At 37.8% G+C, this 26,440-nt stretch overlaps 1 protein-coding gene across 1 annotated transcript in view; it reads left to right on the forward strand.

Moving 5' to 3' along the window:
* Positions 1-25,723, forward strand: part of LOC149277040 (E3 ubiquitin-protein ligase RNF213-like) — a 36,569-nt gene extending 10,846 nt beyond the window's left edge. Inside the window, exons 16-49 of the mRNA XM_089503163.1 lie at positions 490-4,038; positions 4,141-4,277; positions 4,474-4,569; positions 5,174-5,292; positions 5,740-5,847; positions 6,159-6,373; positions 6,822-6,963; positions 7,414-7,549; positions 7,840-8,031; positions 8,172-8,311; positions 8,405-8,559; positions 8,745-8,945; positions 9,441-9,527; positions 11,612-11,712; positions 12,718-12,875; positions 12,959-13,058; positions 13,696-13,810; positions 14,158-14,406; positions 16,447-16,557; positions 16,938-17,180; positions 18,261-18,355; positions 18,722-18,881; positions 19,041-19,221; positions 19,657-19,751; positions 19,960-20,217; positions 20,732-20,864; positions 21,661-21,744; positions 22,104-22,281; positions 22,398-22,599; positions 22,912-22,989; positions 23,392-23,589; positions 24,238-24,327; positions 25,048-25,226; positions 25,573-25,723. Of these exons, the coding sequence (XP_089359289.1) occupies positions 490-4,038; positions 4,141-4,277; positions 4,474-4,569; positions 5,174-5,292; positions 5,740-5,847; positions 6,159-6,373; positions 6,822-6,963; positions 7,414-7,549; positions 7,840-8,031; positions 8,172-8,311; positions 8,405-8,559; positions 8,745-8,945; positions 9,441-9,527; positions 11,612-11,712; positions 12,718-12,875; positions 12,959-13,058; positions 13,696-13,810; positions 14,158-14,406; positions 16,447-16,557; positions 16,938-17,180; positions 18,261-18,355; positions 18,722-18,881; positions 19,041-19,221; positions 19,657-19,751; positions 19,960-20,217; positions 20,732-20,864; positions 21,661-21,744; positions 22,104-22,281; positions 22,398-22,599; positions 22,912-22,989; positions 23,392-23,589; positions 24,238-24,327; positions 25,048-25,226; positions 25,573-25,723 (8,436 nt within the window). The remainder of the gene's footprint in view (positions 1-489; positions 4,039-4,140; positions 4,278-4,473; positions 4,570-5,173; positions 5,293-5,739; positions 5,848-6,158; positions 6,374-6,821; positions 6,964-7,413; positions 7,550-7,839; positions 8,032-8,171; positions 8,312-8,404; positions 8,560-8,744; positions 8,946-9,440; positions 9,528-11,611; positions 11,713-12,717; positions 12,876-12,958; positions 13,059-13,695; positions 13,811-14,157; positions 14,407-16,446; positions 16,558-16,937; positions 17,181-18,260; positions 18,356-18,721; positions 18,882-19,040; positions 19,222-19,656; positions 19,752-19,959; positions 20,218-20,731; positions 20,865-21,660; positions 21,745-22,103; positions 22,282-22,397; positions 22,600-22,911; positions 22,990-23,391; positions 23,590-24,237; positions 24,328-25,047; positions 25,227-25,572) is intronic.
* Positions 25,724-26,440: the final 717 nt, after the last annotated feature.

Consider the following 26,440-nt stretch of genomic DNA (forward strand, 5'->3'; position numbering starts at 1 on the left):
CAAATGCTGCTGAACTTATTTTGATGAAGGTAGAGCATTAATCTGACTGCACTTTTGTAAAGGTCCTCAGTGATGTTGTATATCTAAATGATCTCCTACTATTTGCATAAAAAGACGACTTTACTTTATCAAAGGAACTCTATAAAATATATTAATGTCTTTCAAATCGATCCCATTTTCGCTAACGTTACCTTGTGCCCTTGAAACGTTACGGTTAACAAGGATGGACCTGACTGCTACTTCCTCAATAGCTAATTACTTTGTTGATTAAATATTTCAACGTCATTTATAATTAAAACAGAAATTAGGAAGGCATGTTGTAAATCTTTTATGTACATATCTTTGCACGATCCACATAGTTAATCTATTATTAAAATCAAATCTTATACGTATCGTTTATACATATTGTATTATTTAAATGACAACAAGCATATACTTGTATTTGTTCTTTTGTTTATTAACTAAAGTTGTTTTTTTTTTTAAATATAGATTCATCATGCAAGGCAGAGTTCTTTTACTGATTTTTTCCCCAAGATATCATGTCGTTCCCCAAAAGAGGTACTGGCTAGAGTCACAGAGAATCACTCTAAAGACGCCGGGGACCCAGAAATGGACACTGAGGAATTTCGTAGCGAATGTTTTCAGAGACCATTCCAGTACTTGGTTCGTTTTCAGCAAAATCATAATTTAGATGCCTTTATATATAGAAAAGGCTCTGTGGAAGGAACTCCAGCAACATGTCTCCAGATGTTCTTACTGTACTGTGGAATGATTGATCCATCTTGGTCAGAACTAAGAAACTTTACGTGGTTTTTAAACCTTCAGCTGAAAGACTGTGAATCTTCAACATTCTGCAATCCTGAATTTGTTGGCGATACTCTGCAAGGGTTTAAAAGATTTGTAGTAAATTTTATGATACTTATGGCAAAGGACTTTGCAACACCTTCATTGCACATTGCAGATCAAAGTCCAGGAAGGCAAACGTTGGACCTAAATGATATCCGTGAAGAAGACCTAGCTCCTTTTTTGCTACGTAAAAAATGGGAATCTGAGCCACATCCCTACATTTTTTTCAACGAGGACCACGTGTCCATGACATTCATCGGTTTCCACCTGCATCTAAATAATGCAGGTGGAGTGGATGCAATTAATCCTAGAAATGGCAGTGTAATCCAGAACAATGTCATGACCCGACAACTCTATGAAGGGTTAATGCTTCAGAGAGTTCCTTTCAATGTTGACTTTGACAAGTTACCTAGAGATGAAAAAATAAGCAGACTATGCATGGTCTTGGGCATTCAGTGGCCCTTTGATCCTGATGACACATATGAGCTCACCATGGACAATATACTCAAGATTTTGGCCATTAAAATGAGGTTTCGATGTGGTATCCCTGTTGTAATCATGGGGGAAACCGGATGTGGAAAAACCAGACTAATAAAGTTTTTGTGTCATCTGTGCAAGGGATTTGCTGAAGCAGATAACATGAAGCTTGTAAAAGTCCATGGAGGTACCAGTGCTGACACAATCTACAAAAACATTTTGGAGGCGGAAGTTAGAGCTCTCAGAAATACAGAACAATTCCAATGCGATACTGTGTTGTTTTTTGATGAAGCTAATACAACAGACGCCATCAGCAGCATCAAGGAAGCCTTGTGTGACCATACTGTGGATGGGAAACCTTTAAGAGAAAACTCTGGACTGCAGATTATTGCTGCCTGCAACCCTTATCGGAAGCACACTGAAGAAATGATTGACAGATTAGAATCTGCTGGTTTAGGGTACAGAGTTAAAGCAGATGAGACCAAAGAAAGACTTGGTACCATTCCCTTAAGACAGCTTGTTTACCGTGTACATGCCTTGCCTCCCAGTGTAATGCCACTTGTGTGGGATTTTGGACAGTTGAACAATGAAACTGAAAAGAAGTACATCCAACAGATTGTACAACGGCTGGCAAAAGATTTGGGCGTTTCCACCGATGACATTCAATTATTAACTAATGTACTTTCCATTTCTCAGTCATACATGAGAAAAAGAAATGATGAATGCAGTTTTGTTAGCTTGAGAGATGTGGAGCGATGCATAGAGGTCTTCAAATGGTTTTATAACCATAGTGTTCAACTATTACAAAACCTGAAAATGATGGGCCATAAAATGCCAACTACAAAAAATGGATCAGTTTGGTGCTTGGTCCTTGCTGTTGGTGTATGCTACCATGCCTCTTTAGAGGCCAAAGAGTCCTACAGAAAAGCTATATGTAAAGCTTTTCCACGGCCCTACAATGATCCATCAGAGATACTGCAGGAAATCACAACTATGCAGGATCTTTTCTTATCTGGGGTACATTTAAGAGATACCATTGCCAAGAATCTTGCTTTGAAGGAAAATGTATTCATGATGGTTGTCTGCATTGAACTTAAGATCCCTTTATTTCTTGTTGGAAAACCTGGGAGCTCAAAATCTTTGGCAAAAACTATTGTAGCAGATGCCATGCAAGGCCAAGCTGCTCATACAGAGCTATACAAATCCCTTAAACAAATCCACCTGGTTTCCTTTCAATGCAGTCCTCACTCAACTCCTGAAGGCATCATAGGAACTTTTAAGCACTGTGCTCGCTTCCAAGAGAGCAAGAATTTGGATGAATATGTATCTGTGGTCGTCTTAGACGAGATCGGCCTCGCAGAAGACTCTCCAAAAATGCCCCTAAAGACTCTCCATCCTTTGCTAGAGGATGGATGCATTGAAGATGATCCCTCCCCTCACAAAAAGGTTGGCTTTATAGGAATCTCTAACTGGGCACTCGATCCAGCAAAAATGAACAGGGGAATTTTTGTATCTCGAGGAGATCCTAGTGAAAATGAACTTATTGAAAGTGCTAAGGGAATCTGCTCCTCTAAGAAACTAGCCTTCCTGAAGGTTAAGTCTTATTTCCAAGACTTTGCAAAGGCTTACCAAAAGGTTTGCGACACTCAGAAGGAACAAAATAAGGAATTCTTTGGATTGCGTGACTTTTACAGTCTGATCAAAATGGTGTTTGCATATACCAAGCATTCACAGGAGGAGCCGAGTTTGAATCAGATAGCTCGTGCTGTCTTACGGAATTTCAGCGGGAAAGATGAAATCAATGCCTTGGAAATTTTTATGCCTACAAAAGGAGAAACCCTTAGAGACAGTAATAAAACATTGGACTTGGTGATAGAGAACATTAAAAGTGATCCAGATGACAACGAATGTCGGTATTTGCTTATACTGACGAAAAACTATGCTGCGTTACAGATCCTCCAGCAAGCTTTACGTACAGAGGATCAACAACCTGAAATTATATTTGGTTCCAGCTTCCCGAAAGACCAAGAGTATACTCAGATCTGCAGAAACATCAACCGCATTAAGATCTGTATGGAAACCGGACAAATGGTCATACTTCTCAATCTTCAAAATCTGTATGAGAGTCTGTATGATGCACTGAACCAGTACTATGTCTACCTAGCTGGCCAAAAATATGTTGACTTGGGTCTTGGAACACATCGAGTGAAATGCAGAGTGCATCCAAAGTTCCGATTGATTGTCATAGAAGAAAAAGAAGTGGTATACAAAGATTTTCCAATACCTCTGATAAACAGACTTGAAAAGCATTACTTGGATATAAACACTGTTCTAAGTGATAAACAAAAAAGTGTTGTTGCGGACCTGAAGAACTGGATAGACTATTTCACTGCTGCTAAGACAGAACACCTTATGTTGGAAAAACGAGAATATAGCCCATCTGATGTATTTGTGGGATACCACTCAGACACCTGTGCTTCAGTTGTTTTGCAAATCACCAAAAACCATGCAGATGCAAGCCATGGAAATAAAAGAAAGGTGAAGGATGCAGCAAAACTGGTCTTGTTGAAGTGTGCGACACCTGACTCTGTCGTCCGTCTTGGTAACAAAGAATTAATTGATGAATATTTCAAGAGACAAAATCACGGTTCTCTTCTGGATTTTCTGCACAGCCACATTGGTTCAGAATCTGGCAATCAAGCATCATACACAGAGGTAACTACTTTGTCTAATCAAAAAAGCATTTCTGAACTTTTTAAAAATGTATTTTTCTACTGTATCTACATATTAAATTGATTTCCTCTCTTCGCTTTCAAGATAACAACGTTTTCTCGGCTCCTTACATCACCTGACAAGAATATCTTAGAAGTTGGGTTACAGAACCAGGTTAAAAATATTGAAATCTTGTCCCTTCAACAGTTTGACACAGAATATTCATTCTTGAAAAAAATAAGGTAAGCGTCTGGCTCTAGCTAGCTTTGCAACTAAAGAAAAGATTAATAATAATACTTTGATGAATTTTCACCTTTTATATCTCTCAATTTCATTTCAAATGTCCATAGGGACACTTTTGTCTTATTATTAAGTTAACTTATTACATTATTAGTTGCACTTTGCTAAATATATTTTCTCATGTATATCCTTATGAAGGGGATTCCTTGAACATGCACGTGGAATTCAAATTCTGATTATACAGACAGATTTTGAGGAAGGTTCTCAAGGAGCTCATCTTGTTGCATCAGCAAAGTAAGGAGCTTTGTGCCATATACTATAATATTAATTTGGGGTTGACAAAATAAAGGTGTTATTAAGTAGGTCATAAACAGTTATATGTATTGCTAGAAAAACAAAGGCAAGGCAGATAAACATTTTGGGCCAGTTATATAAACCTGAATAAAGATGTCTATTGGAATTATAATGGTGATCTGTTTAATTCACATTTATTTTGCCAGTAAGATGCCATTTTGACACTTTTTATGTGTTCCTTGCTGTTCCTGTTTCCAGTAAAGTTCTATATGTCCTTGACTGCTAGCTATACATGATTTCAAATATCGTTCTAGGTGCTTCTTGGGATGATACAATGAGTATATGGGTTTAATTGTGGGCAGTTTCTTAACCCTTTCCTGATCTTTACTGAATTTGAGTTTTGTATTAAAAAATTACCTAGAGCTTGAAGGAGATTGATAGAGGACAAAGATCCTTTCTTGTTTATATTGGGGACTGTCTGCTTGTCCAACTACTGTTACTACTGTTGGCATCTAGTTTATTCTGGTAAAACTCACTACTAATTGTTTACAGCTGCGATTTCTTTTTTATTTTTATTATTTTGTGACATTTTGTGTTTTCTTAGGTACTCCACAGTAAATGAAGTTAATAAAGTGAATATTGCGGATGTCTCGGTGTTTGTTTATTTCATAACCAAGCTTCCCAGAATGCACGGTGGGACATCGTACGTTGGCTTCCGTGGAGGTAGGACTTTTTTTTATTGAAACAATTTTTTCATATGTTTGCCTGTCAAAGAGGATACTACCTGGGAACTCTGAAAGTTTGACCCAGAGTCTCTAATTGAGGCACAGTTTGGCCACACCCATTCCCTGCCCACTTCTCCTCCTACCTAATGCTGTCTGAGGCTAGCCTCGCCCCATGTAATGCTAGCACCTCCCCCTAACAAAGCCATTCCTTCAGAAGAGTTCCAGGAAGTCTACCCTGGGAAGGTCGGCAGGTATGCCAATATTATTGGATGCAAGATACAAAATACAATATACACTGTTGTACAACTAACAGATAAAGCCCCCAGATAAAGCTGATTAGTTTAGACTTCTAGATAGGTTAGTCAATAAAACACAAGTTACTACTGCCTGGCTTTAATCCATTTGCTTGTTGCTTAATAAATTATGTGACATCTGTCATTATCAGGGCTGTGGCAGTCTATACATATAGATGATCTAAGGAAGTCAAAAGATATGGTGTCAGACATAACGGACTTACAACACTTCACCATAAGCCAACTGTTCCAAGACAACGGTAAGACATCACTGGCCTTTGATGTGAACTTAGTAATAAGTTACTTTAATTGTTATTTATTCTTTAAGAATACAATAGATTGTAAGCTTGCATGAGCAGGACCCTCTTCTCTTTCTGTACTTTTTTACATGTGTTAATGGTATTGTCATTTTAAATTCTCTTTGTTAAATATCTCCTGTTGTAACAGAGCTATGGAATATGGTGGTGCTATGTAAATAAATTCAGTATAAATATTAGTAATCATATAATTTGTTTACAACACAATATTTAAATGGGAATTATTTTTTATTGTTGTATTTTTTAACTGATAGAAACTAAGAGAATGCATGAGAATGGGAAAGCAGTTGAGAGTGAGTACAGAATACAAAATCCAGAGGCGGATGTTCAAATGGCTGATGAGCGGATGGACTGTGAGCCAACTCAAGAGCCAGAAATTGAAGATGAAGAAATGGATACAGATATCGCAAATGAGACTCACATTCCCAAAGTGACTCCTGGCTGGGAGACTGCACACAAACCTGAAGATGTAGGGGTTGCTTTTTGTTTTTATTTCAGTCGCATTGTAAAAGCAACCACATGCACTGTAAACATTAAATTCAAGGTTGCCTCTTTGATTTTCTTGCTCTCGTGTTTCATGTACCAAGTGGGAAGTTGTTGGTGTACCCCAATGCACAGGAGGCAGCCATGTCTTCAGTTGTGCAGCATACTTCACCTAGCTGGTGGCAGGGGAGAATCTGTGATCATTCGTTAAAGGCTGATTTTGTTTCTCTCTCCTCAAATTAGAGGACCACTTCAGCCATATATTGGCGAAATAAATGGATATTGGAGTCCACTAACTGGAAAATGACTCCGTCTAACTTAGGGGCCCCTTTGTAGTGAACAGAACCTTATAATAGAAATATCAAGAAAATTGTCAAGACTTCATAGAAGAAATTGTGTGGGATAAAAATGGATTACATCTTTTCCTTTTGCAGTTAATAGACACTACCATTCTCATCCGGAGTTGTGTACAAAATGCTATAGGAATGCTGAGGGATGAGGAGAGAATTTCAAGTCGCAACACTAGGAGGGTGGACATACTGATAAACCTCCTGAGTTCAGAGGACCAGATAAAAGGTATGACACATATTATTTACATTACGCGGCATTCATAAAGTGGGTTTTCAGGGATGAGCAGCCACGCACGCAAGTATAGGATCACCATTTGTAATGGCAACCCTCGACTTACTGTAGCTCTGTATAGCGTGCTAGGATTGAACCCTGTAGCACTAGGAAAGCATGATAAATCATGCTTTACTGCCTGACAGTCCAACAGCGGACTCTTGAAGGCAGAAGTCTGGGAATGCACTTTCCTGTTTCAGCATGGCATTGTACCTTTCCACAAATGGGGGTCTTATATAAAAATACTTTGTTAGTCAAGCCTAATTATCAAGCACTAGTGCCTAACCTCAATAGCACTTTTGTGCCTGAATGAGAGGTAATCCTTCTAAGTTCTGTTGCTACCACATGTATATATACTTGAAATGTATATATGATAACTATTCTCTGATTCTTTTGGCTCCACAGCCTCCTTCCTAAAAATGCTAAAACGTCGCCTTCACCTTATACTTAAAGACCAGGAAGAAAATGCTTATTCGGCAAAAGAGTGGGTCATACGAGAGGCCGCTAATCCTAAAGCTTTACAGGAAGCTGGTACTTTCAGGTAAAGCATGTGTGCAAAATCAGGTTAGAATATATACCCCTAGGTTGGATTTTCATAAGGTCAACAATGCATAAGAAAGGTCAAATACGGTACTTGTTAATTCTAAATTCCCATGCATGTCTCTAAATTCTCATCAACTCTCCTTTTTGCTTTGTAGTTTGGTATAAATAATGTTGCCCAGGAATATATATTTCATATTGGCTGACTACAGAATAATTACTTTTAGATGATTTTTGTAGTACCTTGTTAGATTACTTAAGAAAATCCTTTTTTTTTTTCTATATATGCAGGCAAACCTTGTGGAAACGTATTCAGACGTCTGTAACTCCCATCTTGGCACACCTTCTGTCCATACTGGACTCTGATGCCAACCTGGATATTTTGGTGAACCCCGATGTGCCCGACTTCCTGAAAGTTCTGTGGATGTTTATTTTCAGTAATGAACATTTTCTAAATATTTCCTATTATAGAAGTGAACAAAGGTACATGTAATTCCTTTACTATTACAACATTCTGCATATGCAGGGTTTAGGCCTCACTTATCCTTCTTCAATGTATATGATGATACAGTTCGTGGAAATTAGGAAAAGCAGTTTATCCCCAAGTCTGTTTTTTATTTCAGCTCTCAAGCCAACACAATAAGAGTGAAAAACAACATGAACCTCATGCGTTGGAAAACAAATTCCATACCCTTCAGCTGGAGGATAAAAGACTATTTGGAGGGAATATGGGCACACGCTCAGTACATTGAATCCTCCCAAAGTATGGGTCAGTGACAACTCTTGCATATTCTGAAGCAAAAGAAACAAAGGGCTGATTTTTTTTTCCTTTCTAATATTCCCATTCTTTCCTTAGGTTGTGTAGGGAAATTCTTACACATCTTCTCAATGGCACCACTGGGAAAGCACCTTTCCTTACTGAGCAAGGATCACCAAGACACGGTCTTCTTGTTCTATAAGAGAGACTTCATCATCCTTACCATGAATGTTTCATGTGATATAGAGTTAATGGTAAGATTCATTTAACAACGGTAGGCTTGATTCTCAGTTCTCAGTTTTAAAAATTACTTATTTTTCCATGGGACTTTTAGGTACAGTGCTTGTGATGTCCTCATGCATAATGTGTTTGGTTAAAAAATCCCAATATATATTTTTTTAACATTATCTTAATCTTACTCCCTTACATTGTGTTGCAGCTTATGGAACTTGCTTTTTCGATGTGTATCGAGGAGTTAACACAATCAACAAAAGATACTGAGTTGACTCTTCCGTGGGTGCATCTGGCCTATCATACATTCAAGCACAGGCTGCAAACTCTATCTAGGATTACTGCCCTAATGCCATCAGTCCTAAAAGACCTTGAGCAAAAAGCAAAAGGGATGAGCAATGAACAGATGGTAAGACTCTACTTAGGAAGTGGGGTACAGATGATATTAAAGGAAACCTTTTACTATTATGTGACAGAGTGATCTTTTGGTGTATTATATGTATGAATCAATAGATTAGTCCTTCAGTGCCACTGACCTGGTCTTTAAAGTTACGAGTATATTGTAAATATAAATATCTTTATACTGTCGAATATCCTGGCTATACAACATCTGCATGTACAAGTGCTAAATCCTGTATCATGTGCCCCGTTAGCAGGTTAAGAAGGCAGAACAGACAGTGTTAACAGGATCTAATAATTTACATCAGATATTAAGATTAGTCAGATGATATATTTTGGTCTTGGTAAACAATTAAAATACTGGAATAAAGAATGATGTCTGCAATTTGCTGAATAAAAGGATTTTAGTTTTTGTAAAATGCCTATCGTTCACAATTGTATTAAAGAACACTGGGAAATGTTCATTAGACAATTGGATACATGAATTTTATGATTTATCCCCCAGGTTATTGATATTTATGCTGCCATCGCTTGCTTAGAAAGGTTGAAAGAGTCTTTACTGACAACGGACCCAAATACTTGTCTTCGTCAAGTAAAAAATATACAAATGACCATGGAACTTATCTGTTCAGAAAACTACTTGCAGGACCAGAGTCCTGTGTGCATACCAGGGATCCACCACATCAGGTGCATATGTAGGCTGGTTTTGACATGTTCTGTACATTAATCTTTTGGGTACCAGAAGGGTGAATGAATAGATGCTCTCTAATCCTAAAATATTTGCCTATAGGTTTTATTCCTCCCTTAACAGAAAGCAGGACATTCCTTTGTAAATTCTATTTCCCACCCCTGATCAGAATAATCAATTATTATATATATATATATATATATATATATTTATATTTCTACTAGATGGGACAATTACGGGATGGCAATATGTTTGGGGCAGCTCCTGTCAGACCATTCCTAGGCTTGAACCTGATATGGTTAGTGATTAATAAATAGTGCTACCATAAGGAATCTTTATTCATTGTATTTGTTTTTCACTGCTTTGTTGTTTACATTCAGTAGTCTCACTGTAGCTTTCATTTTTATAGGTGCATGTGGAACAGCCTGTATTCCATGGCTTTATTTGTAGAACATGTACTATTACAAAGCAATGAACTGACTTTGGAGGTAGAAGAACTGTTACAGACAAGAACAATTCAGCTTGGCGCGGTAAAAAAACCCAAAAAACATTAATATGTAATCAGGATATGAAGGGGAAAGAGAAGGCAACCGCTTGGAGTTTGCCCAAAAGAGCAATGTTGCTGAAGGGGCATTTCAGGTGGTAGGAAAGCAAATAGCTGCGATAGTGAAATTTATGAATCCCAAAGGGAGAAGTGTTTGTTAATGTGCGTGTGTATGTGTACATGTGTATGTTTATATACACACACACACTTACTGGCCACTTTATTAGGTGCATCTGTTCAATTGCTTGTCAACACAAATAGCTAATCAGCCAGTCACATGGCAGCAACTCAATGCATTTAGGCATGTAGACGTGGTCAACACAACTTGCTGAAGCTTAAACCAAGCATCAGAATAGGGAAGAAAGGGCATTTAAGTGACTTTGAACGTAGCATGGAACGTTGCACAAGCATCTCTATGGTTTACAGAGAATGGTCCAAAAAAGAGAAGATATCCAGTAAGCGGCAGTAAAAATGTCTTTTTGATGTCAGAGGAGAATGGGCAGACTGCTTCGAGATGACAGAGAAGCAACAGTAACTCAAAGAACCACTCGTTACAACCAAGGTATGCAGAATACCATCTCTGAACGCACAACACATCGAACCTTGAAGCAGATGGGCTACAGTAGCAGAAGACCTCACCGGGTGCCACTCTTGGACAATGGAAGAGTGGAAGAACATTGCCGGGTCTGATGAGTCTCGATTCCAGCTGTGACATTCAGATGGCGTGGTCAGACTTTGGCGTAAACATGAAAGCATGGATCCATTCAGGCTGGTGGTGGTGTAATGGTGTGGGGGGGCATTTCCTTGGTACACTTTGAGCCTTAGTACCAATTAAGCATCGCTTAAACATGACAGCCTACCTGAGTATTGTTGCTCACCATGTCCATCCCTTTATTACCACAGTGTACTCATCTTCTGATGGCTACTTCCAGCAGTATAATGCACCATGTCACAAAGTTCACATCATCTCAAACTAGTTTCTCGAACGTGACAATGAGTTCACTGAACTCCAATGGCCTCCACCGTCACCAGATCTCAATCCAATAGCGCACCTTTGGGATTTGTTGGTACAGCAGATTTGCATCATGGATGTGCAGCCGACAAACCTGCAACAACTGCATGATGCCATCATGTCCAAATGGACCAAAATCTCTGAGCAATGTTTCCACCACCTTATAGAAAGTATGTCACAAAGAATGAAGGCAGTTCTGAAGGCAAAGAAGGAACCAATCCGGTACAGCAAGGTGTAACTAATAAAGTGGCCAGTCAGTGAAAATCATAAGAACTTTACATGCCCCCTCAAACTTACTTACTTAGAGCCTATTAGATTAGACTTTTGCTTGATGCTTCTAATCTTCTATGCTATTTTTCTAGATTTGATCAATGATTTAGTTTGGATTTTTAATCTATTATTGTTGCTGTAACTGATTTATTTCTTCAATAGATCTTAGAGAATTGTATCGATATAAAATCTCAAAAACCCTTCCTGGATGTTGTTGGTTTTCTTCATGACTGCAGAGAGGAAGTCGGTAAATCTACATCAAGGTAAAACAATAGATTGTTAAATGATGGAAGAACTTTATATCGAGGCAACTGATTCACAGGAATGCAGATGCAGGAAGACTTAAAATCTGATTTAGTTCTCCACATAGCTTCTGATGTTAATTGTTTCGGTCTTACGAAAGCTTAGAGAACAGCCATCCTTCTCATTCAACATTCCATCGATGGTGACTGTTTTTATTATCTTACCTGCAAAATGATCAAATATAAACTAGGACATGGTCCTAGCATTAAGCAACATTGGTTTAGAACCTGATCAAATATAATCTAATATCTTAGATCAATTATATTGTTATGTGTATAAACAGGTGATCTCCAGTTTTAAACCTTGTAATATTGTAAACCTTGTCATATTTCTCCCTTAAGGTTTGGCATGCCAGTGTGTTCAGTCTGCCAAGAAGACCCCAAGGAGCCAGTCTGCCTGACTTGTGATCATATATTCTGTCAATGTTGTATAACACGTTGGTTGGAGTCTGGAAGAAACAGCTGCCCTCTATGTAAAGCCATATTACCCGAGGATGTACCCATTGTTGTGTCAGAGAACGTCAGGTACTTTTTTACCATGCAAATTAGGAAGGCACACATCACAATTCCATGGGAGGCCTGGCGTCGTTCAATTTGGGGCAAATTCAGCTTTGTAAAAGTGCACAGAAAAACTAATTTGGCAGACAGCAGTCTTTGTGGCATGTTACCCAGTCCCTGGGTCTGGGGTGTCAATGATTACTTAAGCCAGGCTCAAACAGTGCCGGACTCTGCCCTGGGTAGTGAATATAGAAGGAATACAAGCCAGACCTGAGCTGGCTACATTCCCTCCTCTCAGTGAGGAATATGATTCTTGCAAGTGTCTGCAGTGATCTTTTCCTCCCGGTGCACAACCTTAAAAAGTTTTGAACTAAACCTGAATTTAACCACCTCATCCAGAGTCTATAAAACAATGTGTAAGCTGTCATCTTCTCTTCACAAAATATCGTTCTAATGTCTCTTTGACAGGGAAGCCATCCAGAGAAGTGTTCAGTTCAGACAACGGTGCAATGGATTCTTCATTGACATTGTATGCACCATGTGCTTTAAAGATAACACGCCTCCCGACACCGAAGTGATACATCATCTTCTTGACTTGCTTTTCACCACCAAAGATGACCAAAATGGTAAGTGTTTCTTTTCTTTTTTTTTTCCAGGTGGATGTTGCTCTTTGGTAAATGGGCTGACATTTTTTCCTTTTGCTTTAAAGGTTCAAGGAATTATACAAAGGCTCTTTCCCCATTTGATGACGCTGTTGACAAAACTCCAGTGATCCGCTCTGTAATATTGAAGTTGCTTCTTAAGTACAGGTAAATTAAAGCAAATAGAACTCTGTGATATATGTTATGCACAGATAAAATACATTATAATAGGTTTAAATGGGAAGTCCTATCTAATAATAACTCAGTTTCAGGGAGAAATTGGTCTGTAATAGGAAAATCCCTTTGGGCTAAAATTGCAAACTTTCTTCGCCTTGAGCTATCGCTGTGAGACGTTTACTGTGTATTTTATGTGTGTCTCTCTCAACTGTTCAACGGAGATAAGAGAGAGATAGATCAGTATGCTTACAGTCAGCAGCCACCCTTTAATGAAAATATTCCAAATGGTGGTTTTAAGTTGCCACTTTAAAGTCATCATAATCCACTATAACCAGTAAAAGTTTGCATTGCCTGGGTTCCACCTGCTTTACAAAGGACCCTTTGATATTTAAGCACATCATAGAGGTACCAGAGTTAAGGAAATCAATATTGCCTTACTCCACAAACTGCTTGCAGGCTCTCATGTTTTGGGCAACAAAAACAGAGCTTCTTCAATATCTTGTATGTTTTAATATGTAGCAAGGAGATTGCAGTCTTAATTTTTTTCATACATGAAGTATACATTTTACTGATATATAGTTTTTGGACAAAAGTGTATTATTTTTTCCTGTGTTCATTTTTTCCCTAGCTTTAATGAAATAATAAGTTATGCCGAAGAGTACTTAAAAAGAGTACAAAGTAATCATATTCTTACTAAAGAGGATACCACGGAAGTATATATGCTGTTTCTTAACTGCCTGGAGGTAAGAACTATTGTTCAGGGATGTTCAAATCCAGTTGAATATTTTTTATGTATGTTTACATAAAGTATAAAATTTATTTTATATATGCTGTAGGAAGCTGATCATTGGACAAAAATAAGTGCAGTTTTCTAATATCAATGATTCTTATTCCACACCAACAGTTGCCTTTGTAAGCCTCCAATATAGCCATCCAGAAAAAGTCAGTGGAGAAGAATTCTGCTGTTTCTTGTTTAATTCTGTATATAAACCAAAATATGTGATTTGGTCTTACAGGGGCTGATCTCAAGAATGAGATTATTGCTAAAGTATATATAAAATATTGTTCTGTTTTATTTCCTTACTAATAGGATGCTCTGTATGAAAGGAGACAAGGTATCAACAAAGATGTGCATCTTAAAGAGGATGGGGAGTTCCTGCAGCATTACCTACAAAACAGTCAACGCAGACAAAAAGAGTCAGTACTATGGAAACTTCAGGACATTGCCAGGATAAGGTTGGCGCTGGACCTGGCAGCTGAAGTGCTCTGTGAAGAAACTGTCCGTAAGTATAAGACTGTTGGAGACACGGACAAGCCTCGTTGCAGATACAGAGGTTCAGTTGTTCATTTTCTGTTGAACATTTCTTATAACCTTGAAACACAGACACTGACCTTTGTATATTTAGAGCAATGGTTTACTATTCTATTGAGCCTCACCAATGAAGAATGCATATTAAATTACTGTGTACATAGTTGTACATAATATGCATTATTCATCCGTAAGTCGAAAATAAGTAAAAGTCATTTACTTTGAGAGAAGAACAAAAGGAGCGGTACCTCCTTCTTGTTTGATGTTCACACCACTTTTGGATACTTATAGCACTAGTAGGAAAACCCTCCTACTGAAATCAAGAGGAGCACGTTCTTTACGTGCCAGTGGTGGTCCTGGCCGGTGGAGACTATAGCATGTTTTTGCAATGTCAAACAGAAGGGCACATCAACAGCAAGCTGAGGGAACTGGGAAAAAGTGGGGGGTGCATATGGGTCTGCTAAATAGCTCTATGCAAGGGGACAAAATAATAAGATTAAAAAAAGGGGACACTCAGCCATCAAATGAATTAAAATGCATATGCTGGCTAGTGTCCCTTTGGGTTTGAAATATGTGTTAGCTGTCTGTACTATCTTACTACAATAGGAAATCCTGTACTTTTGTATTGTCTCCTTAAGAAAAAATCTTAAAATGTATTTTAGGAGGAAGCGATACGTTTTTGCAGAATGTGGTTCGGTTTTGCACACATTCTGGCAACGACTGGCACAGGGTTTATTTAATCCGTAAATTGGCAAACCTACATGGAATTGATGCAGTCCAAAGACATTTCAAGGACCACAAAACCCGATGGATGTTTCCTCCACAAATATTTCAAACACAGGTACAAGGATTTCCCTTTTCTCATTTTCATCAATTAATTCAGATTTAATTGTGACATACAGACTGGCTAAATAGCAGGTTACTTTACTCGTTTTGTTGTATTTGACACAGGGATAAAATGCTTTACTATGTACGGTTAATAATGAAGTGTATGTTATTTCAGGAGCAAACCAACCAAATTGACCTATTCTTGGTGCATGGTGAACCCTACAGATATTTGAGAAATGGTCTTGGAAAAGCATTGCTTGAATGTAAAGGAGAAAGCATAAAAAAAGCAGTAGAGGTACAGTCTCTGGTGTTGTATGAATGAATTGTGCAGATAAATAAAATTATTTAATCAAAATGATTTTAACAGTGCACAGTAGAGCTGTTTACCAAAGGATGTGCATTCTGTTTCAATTCATCTTGCAAGGGCAGGGACCTTTCCAACTCTTGTACCAGTGTGCCTTATATTTGAGCAATTTATAGTTTTGTATATTGTTAATCTAAATATTAAATAAAATTGTAATTTTATTGCAGAATACTGCTGATATTGTTTAAATAAAATAACGATATAAATAACTAATATATAATGAAGTCACAAAAGTAGCATTATGTTATGTAATATTCTTTTCTACATTTTATTTGCATGAGGGGAGTAATCATCCAAATCCGGTGAGCAGGAAGATGATATATTCTGTTTGCAGACACTCATAGCAATGCAGAGAACAGCGTCACTTGCACTAAGCATACTCAAAAGTGATGAAATTTGGCCGTTCATTTTTAATTCCAAACCATTTTCTTCCTTCATTCCTTTCTAAAATCCAGATATTTATCATTTATGCCACCTCCTTAAACAGAATTAGACTCCCACTTATTCCCTCACTGACATATAAACACAAGACTTGTCCCAATCTGTGCAGTCCGGTTGAAGACAATGTCATTAGCCACAATGAATTTAATCTGTATATACTTGTAGTGGCTTATACTAATCATAGTTGTGGCACAGTTGTAGCTCCCATCAGTATGCTGTCTCCTCATTTATTCAAGATGTATTGCACACATATATACTGAAACTGCTAAATTAAACAGTGCAAAGTCCTTGACTTAAGAGGTAGTTGATCATGTATCCTAGTATTGTAAAGCCCCTGGCTATCATACTGGTTTCTTGCCACTTCATTTGAAGCCATGTTGGCTGCAAAACTCTGTAGAGATAGTAATAATCTTTTGTATGTTTGTTTTTGGTCCAAGGAATCTAAAGGTCCAGATTGTGAGCTGTCTGTTCATATGCTCCTTGCGATCTTCAGAGAAATAACCATGCAGCATGGATCTCAAAAACGCACAAACCAAGACGCTGCGGCAGTAAGTGTTCATCTTAAGGAATCCTGCGGTTCTGTAGTTTTTCTTGATTACTTGTGCTGACTGGAGTAATACGAATTGCAGAGGACCAAAACAGAATAATCAGCGTCCTCTAGGAAACAGGTCACTTTAAAGATGACATATTTAGGCACAGAAAACCTGTAAATATGTTATAAGTTACGTTTTTAAAATATGGTATATTGTTACATTAGTATCGAGATTAAACCGTCTATTAAATAATCCATTTCCCCTCTCATGGCAGAGACTTCTCAAGGCCCTGCTAATAGATAAGTAAACTCAACAGTTCATCTACTAAAAAAGTTATAACAAGAAGATAACAAAAAAATCCATTTTGAGATCCCTCATTTTTGTGCCCCCAACAGGCACCAGATTCTGTGATAACCTACGTCCAGAAAGCCAGATGTCTCCAGGACAGAGAAGTTCCGCAATTTTTACAGTCACTGCTCAATAACAGCCGGCCAATCCTGAGAGTTTTTCCACAGATGTCCGGTGTGCAAAGTGCTGTTACCGGAATGATCGTACACTTTGCCGCTATTCTCCTGAAAGTGAAAAATAATCTTCTTGCCCCACTTTTTAATTTGGCTTTTGCCCCAAACCGAATGCAGGTAAAATGGATAGTCGTTTTATGAACTTTCAGATATTTCAAATTCTAAATTCAAAACCTAAGTAACCCCGATCTCTAATATTTTTATTAGAATTCCTTCCTACCCACAATGCCAGAGGACATGTTTAGTAAGGCTAAAGGTGTCTTACCGAATGTGCAATGGTACCGTAAGTATAATCTGTGTTAATAAAATTCACAGTAGTCGGGGGCATCACACAGAAAAGTGTAAAAGGGTAATGTATCGCACACAAAAAATGAATGCAATCATTAATCACTAGTGTTAACTATGGTGGGTGAAGTACTGGACACAAATACACGTCTTCATAGGATAAATGAAGTAGGTAGGACAGGAAATGTACCTAAAATATTATGCATGACTGTAAAAACAATCACCAAATATTTTTTTTTATTTAAATCTGCATCAGAACAGAAGATTTGGCCCATTCCTCTTAGAACTCATTTCAATTTGAATCCCTTCTATGTATCATATATAGTTCTAAATTTGAATCACGATCACTTTTGGCCTTTTTATGAAGAAGTATTGTCTTTAATTATTTACATTTCTCCTTTCTAGTTTGCCCAAAAGGTCACTATTGCGCAATTGGGGAGGTAAGTTCACTCATTTTGTTTCTATAAATGCATTTTATTTTCATGATATGAAGTTCTTAAATTGAGCCTGACCTCTGACAAATTTTGAAAATGAAACTGAAAACATATTTACTGCTATCAAGACACGATAAGTGAATGGGATACTCAGTAGCTCTTAATTAGTGAGTCTGGACGGTATACAACCGATCAATTACAGAAATCTTAATAACTTCCTTTGAAGAAGCTAAATGTATTATTTTCAGTAGCACTTAGAATTTTGAGAAAATTGTTTGTTTTACTTATTCGCTGCTCTGAAAGCTAGTTATTTTGAAAGACTTCTGATACTTTCAGCGGTGAAACCTATATAATTCATGGTTGGAACACTGTTGTTCTGGGATAGATATTCAGTGACTTGAAATGACCTTCTTGACTCTTCATCCATTTATGTTTAAAGTTTAGTATTTATATTTTTATATATTTTATATATTTATAGTGTGGTCGACCAATGCAAATCAGCACCTGCGTGGACTGTGGGGCAAACATTGGAGGACTTAACCATGCACCGCAACCAGGATTTCAGATGATGCAGTAGGTTTTCACACCAATCGTGGCTTATAAATTGTCACACAGTAAATATAATTATATATATAAATATGTATATGTTGATCTTGATAAAAGTACTTATTTAGTAATAAATATCCTATTGCTTTTTGTCCCGGAAACTCAGCATATTTCATAATGATTGAGATACATCTGTTAATGATTTTTGTGATAGTTCTGTTTCAAGTTAAAGCCCAGCAAAGACTCAATGCAATTTGAGCTTTCATTTGTTTTTCTTGCTACCTGGCCGATAGCTTCGTGATTTATTTAATTCATAATATCTGAGTAACTGGGCCAAACAAGGGTTACCATGGCGAATATTCTTCTGAAAGGTCTCTTTTTTTATTTAAATAGACATGAGATTGACCAAACGAAGCATGGTCACGTTCTGGGGGATCCAAAACGATTGGAGGATGCTGTGGCTCCAGACAGAGAAATACCTGCTCCTGCCTTTATTGTCTTGAGGCTTCTGACACACCTGGCAATGCTCCTCGGAGCAGAAGAAGACACACAGGTATTTAGGTTACCATTGTCACACTTCAAAAGCTTAGAGAGTAATTAAGTCATTGAGAATCTGCTTCTTCTTTAGAAAATCCTTATGGCAAATAAGATAAATTGTGATTATTGGTTGGTGAAATTGTTCCCTCCTAGATTACCATCTTCTCTTTTGCAGAGCATGCAGTTTATTGTGAAACCACCTGTGCCAAACGTTGGAACCTTCCTTTATAACCATATTGAAAAATGCCTCGAGCAGCTTAGGAATTCCCTTGGAAAAAGTGCTGATGAGACCACCACAATCATGCACCTTGTTTTCTGTCACATGCTCAAGAATCCGCACCAGCGTCCTGGGCATTGTACGTACTACTACTAATAATAATAATAATGACAAAGAGTGGCAGGAACATCCACCATTCTAAGACATAGATCTCCAGAGATTGGCCTGGTGAGAACTTTGAAACAAAGTGTATCCCTCTTCACACAATCGCTTAATTAAATGTAGAAGCTCTGTGATATCAAAATGCCATCTCTGGGGTACCAGCTAGATCCAGAAGAGATATCTGTGTCTACAGATCTTAACGAAAAAGTAAAAAAAAGTGCAAATAGATGACTATATTTTTATGCTTTGTACTTGTAAAATGCAGTCTTCATTGGTAAAGCAGCATTGGGCCCTTAAAGGGAAAGAAGCCTTGATCCTAATGGGTTACACATGTCAGGTGCTTTTGTTATAATGGAATTTTCTGTACCACGTGAAAAAAAACTATATTAATGCAACGTGTCTTAATTATCAGGGCCTGTTCAATTTGATGAAACCTGGTCAACTAAAGAAGGACGAAACAACTGGGAGAAACATATGAATACAATTGTTGTTGACCCTGTGCTCAAGGTAAGATAACTATGCATCTCTAGAGGTCAGTGTTGTTGCAATGAAACAAAGTGTCAGAAAGTGACAGAAGGGCGCTGGGTTGTACGGCTACAGGTTTTAGTAGTACAACGAGGGAGGTGGTTCTGTCACTTTAAGGCAATATTAAGGAAAATATTGTTTAACTTCCTGAAAAGACTACGTCTCTTAAGAGCTCTTTATCTTTATCCAGACACTGAATGCAGATCTTCAGAAAGTAAAGAAAATGATATGCAATGATGAAAGAATAAGTTCCAATCCAATTGTTAAAATTGTGTATGGTGATCCCCTTGTTAATGGGGGCCGCTTGGTGTTACCAAAAGACTCCAGTGTGCACTGTTCAAAGGTCTGGAACTGCAGAGAAAGGCTCTCTATTGAATATTTACGTCATGTGGTCCAGCAGAAGAACGGGAAAGAAGAAGTGCCAATATTGTGGAAATTCTTGGAAAAAGTAAGTCTAACAAGCCACACATTCTGGAACAGTTGTTTAGGGGCACCTGTATCCTGATACTATCTGGATACTAACGCAGCTTGTAGCTCATTTTTCTGTAGTCTATGTAGATTACAGTGCATGTAGTAACCTGAGGCTCATCATTATAGTTATGCCAGACTGCAGAGTATATGTATGTAGGAAAGCACTAACATATAAATACACACTCCCTACAAAACCCTCATTCATAACTTCCAGTTTAAAGTATTCTGGTACAGGAACCCTGGGTCCACTATCAGTTTATAGATCTTTCAGCTAATTAATTCCCTTTTAAAAATAAAGTAAAGCCAGTTAGGACTGCAGTGATCCCTTTCTTTTGTTTGAATGTTCTTATTAATTCACATAGTCTGTGACCATAATCCAGGTACATATTACAGTAGAAATACCAAGATATCCTCTGGTGGTTGTTAGACTACAAACCAGAAATGTACTAAGACTAACATCCCACTCAGACCTACTTGTATTTCTTTGGAAGGAAAATGAACTGAGGATGGTAAAGTTCCTACCAGAAATCCTGAATCTCCAAAAAGAACTAGTGAAAACGTTCCACAATAGCAGGGACACAAGTCTACAAACAATAGAAACATTCTTAACCACTATAGGATCAGGTAAGTGACGCAAACTATAAATGTTGATTTCAAAAGGCACCATCGTGGCAACAATTGAAAGGTGAGGTCAAAGAGCTTTACAATATTACAATATAAAAATGTTATGATTAGGATAGCAGGCACCCTTAAGCACAAAAAAACACGAGTAACTGGGGCTAGGGCAGGATTAGCATTTAGCAAAACCAACACGCTTCCATAGAACACATAAAACATAATACTTTAAGCAGAAATATAATCTTACTTATTACCGTATTTGCTCGATTATAAGACGACCCTAATTATAAGAAGACCCCCCAAAATGTGAATATTAATTTAGGAAAAAAGAAACGTTTACTATAAGACTACCCTATAGGAAAAAAGTTTTACTAGTAAATATTTATTCCCATGTAAGCTATTTTTTCATATTTATCAAAAACTATGATAAGGAAAAAGGCATTTCTTGTTTTTATTTCATTTTATTTGGCAACCTGACCCCCAGATATGCCTTATACCTCTATATGCCACTCTGCCCCCCTCCAGACTTACCAATGCATTCCCAGACTTGCCCCCCCCCCGTGTCTAGTGGGGGCAGCCAGCGGACATCTGTGCGATGCACGTTGACAACCTCTGCGGCTGCCCGGCACTTCCGCCAGGGCTTCTTTGACGGAGAGCCCTCATAGAAGCCCCAGCAGAAGTGCTGGGCAACAGCGGAGGTTGTCTGCGCGCATCGTGCAGAAGTCCACCGGGTGCCAGAGAGGATGATCCAGATAACTGTCCTATAAAGTGCATAACTCTAGAACGTATTTATTTTTCATAGAAGGGGCACGATTTATCCTTAAGGAGCATATTGAAAACTATATATGCACATGGAATCGACTCAAGCAATCGCTATATACAAATGGTAAGAATACAGATGTACAGACTCTACTTTGCGCTGTGGCAAGGAATTAAGTTTTAGACGGTATATTTAAAAAAAAAAAAGGATTTGATTCTAAATGTGTAGAACTATCAGAAACACCATGATGTATTGTAGCTTCAACGTAGAGAGTAATGCTGTAAATCACTGTGAAAGTTAAGATTAGCCTATAATTCCAACAAGTGACAGGCTTTAATATTGAGATTTAAATAATTATTTTAACTATTTATTTTGTAAGGTTTTTATTTATGAAGAGAAAATGGCTCTTCTATCTGTTTTCTGCCAATTTAAACAATCCTTTTATGTAATGTATTAATGAGACCCCGTTTCTTTGAATGTTTTAGGTGAGATAAAGCTTCCAGATGATATGTGTCAAGATATTAGCCTGCAGAGTGAAATTTCCTTTCTCCTTCCTCGTCGGCAAGGAAAAGGTCTTTGCGCAACAGCGCTGATCAGTTATCTTATTACCCTGCACAATGGTTTTGTACGTGCCATGGAAAATTACACCAAAGAGGAGCAGAAGTAAGTTGAATGAAGTCATTTACCTGATTTGTCACATAGGCTTTCTGTTTTTCCGGCAATAAACATTTTTACCACTAGATCGCATTACTTTGTTCTTCCCTGTCTTTTATCTCCAGGTATTCCATTAGCGCTTCGGAAGTGATGGATGTACATGTCATAAGCTATGAGGTGGAAAAGGATCTGGTTCCTATAATTCTGTCCAACTGTCAGTACAGTGTGCAGAGCGGGCAAGAAACCCTGCAAGAGTTTGACCTTCACAAGATCCAGCGCCAAATCATTAGCCGCTTTTTGCAAGGCAAACCTTTAATAACTTTGGATGTAAGTAACAGATTCTTAGAGCACCAGCGAGTCTTGCCGCTTAAAGCAGCCAATCAGCGGCAGGAACGCTCTCCCAATGAAATTAATAGGAGAGCTTTCTGGGCATACGCATTGGGGTCGTGACCTCTGTTACCGATTCATCAGTAGCCCCCATGCAACAGAGACAAAATATAACAATAGACAAGGAACACATAAGAACTTTGTCAAGAGGTTTTGCTGTGTTCCTTGCCATGTTGTTACTTATTTAATGTTAAATGTTATGTTAATCTACCAGTGCACCTGTTTTATCAAGTACTTCCCATCTCATCACAGGGATTGCCATCCTTCATTCTTGTCCAAGATCGGAACTATGAGAACATATTCATGGAGGTGAAGAAAAGGCTGCCCCAGGTAACTCATGCTGCAGACTATAGCAATTTGCTGGCATGTTGCAGTCTTCCACAATGAAAATTGAGCTGAATGGCTTTCTTTCTCAATGGTATCTTAACATATTGTAGCTTTAAAGCAGGAACAAATGTTATCTGAATGAAAGATCTTTTCTCTATAAGTAAACCATAAGCCATGAGAAAGGGCAGAACCGATTTACAGCGTGTGCCACACCGTCACTAGCACAAGTGGCATCAAAAGTTGAAAAATGGTTTTTAATTAGTAACGCAAACATTCCCTGTCTTCATAATTACTAGAAATGTATTATGTTTTTTATTGCTTGGCATTTCAGTATAACCAATCCCTTTTGTCCTGCTCACAGAGAATCATGAACACTTGCTTATTCTTCTTTATGGTTTTCCTTAGGAGACTCTTCCAAATTCAACCATAAATATTATAAGCAAAGATCTGAATGCATACAGCGATGTCTGTGAAGCCCTGCACATTGTTGATGTCACCCTGGGATTTCTTCCAACATCAACTAAAGATCCAGAAAATGTGTTCACTAAATACATAGAGGAAGATCTACATATGGTAGAGGAGACCAATGTCCACATCCTTGAGGTGAGTAATCTCTCAACAAGTATTACAGTGTATATTATGGCATTCATGGAAAAAAACAATGCCGTGCCTCAACGAAGGTAGTACTGTTATGTTTGTATGCTTTAGGTGCATACATTGCTGATACTTTGTTCCTTCCACCTAAACTAAGACACAACTGAACCTTCCATTTCCCTTTATCAGAATATCAATGTGATGGTTCCATGTGTCAACGTATTACAGACTGGGATGTTATTTCAAGCACATGATAATTGAAGAACTTAGATGTTTTAATATTTCTTCATGACCAGCAGAATGGTTAGGTGTCTCATTGCATCGTCCGTCTTATTTACCATGCTTCTTCTCGTAAAGCAATGGTCCTCAAAGCAGAGGGATTACTAAAAAGTATTCCAATAGAGCGGTACCTAAACCCAAACTGTTGGAGGTTACGTTTTCTTGCGAATTACTCTTTTTAATTCCTATAGCGTCAATTTCCCATTATCATCATCTCGTCTTGTTTCTCTACCGCTTTGAGTTGCTGTATATAATTAGTCGACACAAGACGGTCAACTGAGCCTGGCTTATACGTATACCGCCATACTACATGTATAGAATTTACATGTATTGAAAATATGAAATCACAAAGTAATTACTTATTTTGTTTATTTGTAGGCCTTGGAACGCTGTCGCTTGAAACATGTCATAGCTCTCTGGCAGCTGCTTACAGCCCTAAAGTCTGAGCATCTCCTGAGACTTAAAATGGTAAGGCCTAGGAAAATTCTAAAATAACCCATAAATCTGTATCAAATAAAAACATTGGTATAAACTGTACTTAAACCGTGCCACTAGCAACGCAAGGTGTCAGTGACCACCACACATCTAAGGAAAGCTGGGCCCACCTACTGGCTCAGTGTGGTTCATCACAAGTAGAGAATGATCGGCGGTAAACTGAAATTAGAGGTTGTAAACCTCAAGCAGCAGATATCATAAAGTAGTAATAGCATTGGACGGTTACCAGAAGCAAGATACAGAGTAAGAGTCATCAACGTCATACTTAAAAGTTTGTTTCCAAAGTGGAACGCATGATATACAATAAGACAGGCAACTCTAGAAACCATAAGATGAAATACGAGGTTAGGGAATCACAAACCCATGGAGCAGTTACAGGATTTCTTAGTACAGGTTTAAATAGCCAGCCCATAAGGGGGGACATAGTCTGCAATTAAGTGCAGAATATGTGCTCCACAACAAGGTAATAACAGCCTGCAAAAAGGCTATGTGCCTGTACTGACACAAAAATCCCTTATTTCTGAAATGTCAACACAAGCTGGAAGAAACTGGATATGTACTAATTATGGATCAACAGTAGCTAAAATAATCTCTCCAACATAAACTGGTATTGTCAAAGGTGCCTGATGACGCAGTAAAGTTAAAACGTTATCTCTGATTGCTGTTCCTTGGTGACCTTTTGAAAATTTTCAGGACCCATTTGCTGACGTGGACAAAGCGTATAAGCAGCCGCTGAACCAAGATAGTCAGCAAAAACTGAACATGTTCTTAGAACAACATGGACCGAACCTCCTCCTCCTTGAGCTCCACGAGATGATTCTCCTGAAACTGAAAAAGCCACGGAGTCCTGACGAATTTAAACCTGCGTGGACGTAAGTTGGAAAAACACGCACAACCTTTTAGGTCTTGGGTATTTTTTTTTGAAAGATAGGCAAATTTCAGCGTTCAAAACTGACTCATATTTAAAGCAAAAAGATTCCAGAGAAGTGCTTTAATTTAAATATTTGATTTTTGTATCATTGCACTGTGTGTTCATTTAACTAATGAGATCTTTTGCCAAGTTCAGTAGTATTTACTTACCTCATTCTTGGACAACCAACATTAGAATGTAGCTGCCTCCGTAGTCATTACACCTGATAAATGTAAAAAATGTTTACCTTTGCATTCCAAATTCTATCCTTTTTAACTATTACGTTTGTTTATATATTATTTTGCCAGATTAAGGGAGACGCTGGGGCCGTTACTTGATGAAAAGGATGTATCTTTTCCTGAATTAGAAGATTATTTCCCTGAGCAGATTGCTTTAGCTCATTGTATAGAGGCGTGGAAGATCACAGCTGCCAAGAAATGGAAGCGTCTTCAAAAATAAAGAATAAGAAAACCTCCAAAATGTCCCCATACTCCATCGATCATGTTGGTTTCCAACATCCGACACATTTACTAATGCTGCTAACAAGTGCTGCCTTTAAGTATCATTAACGGCTTTATGGCCTCACTGATTCAGAATTGATCAGAATGACTTGCATTTCAATGTAATTATTTTAGGAGACATATTTGAACTTCACATAAGCAATATTTGTAGTTCTAGTACACATTTATGCATTACTAGTACATAGTGGGTTGTCAATTTCCTTAGCAATTTTTTTTTTGAAAAATAGTTGTCCTAAAATATATATTCTAGGTTATTCCAGCCTGATTTAGAAATGAAGATTATTCTTTTTTTTTTTTTTTTGCTACGTGCTATAATGAAGTCAAGGTTTACATATAACATTTATATCATATATCATATATCACTGTCTCCAGTCAAAACCCAGGTTACAGCCGATATGTTCATATCCTAGTAACCACTAAGTAATACAGCTCTTGTTAAAATATATAAGATATTGTGTTACATTTCCTGTACAGTTAGGGAATAATTTCCTTGTATTATGTTTTTTGGACCAAAGAATATGTGCTTACCAGTTCTAGTTTTAATTCAAGCACACACATTGTTTTGTTTACAATAACCAAGAAGTGAACTGTTTCGTGAAGCCATAGTAGAAAATATATTGAAGTATCTAAAATCCTATCAAATAACTTTGATATT

The sequence above is a fragment of the Sceloporus occidentalis genome, unplaced genomic scaffold, assembly GCF_023333645.1.
Source record: "Sceloporus occidentalis isolate IW3139 unplaced genomic scaffold, rSceOcc1.0.p SCAF_221, whole genome shotgun sequence".
Taxonomy (NCBI): Eukaryota; Metazoa; Chordata; class Lepidosauria; order Squamata; family Phrynosomatidae; genus Sceloporus; species Sceloporus occidentalis.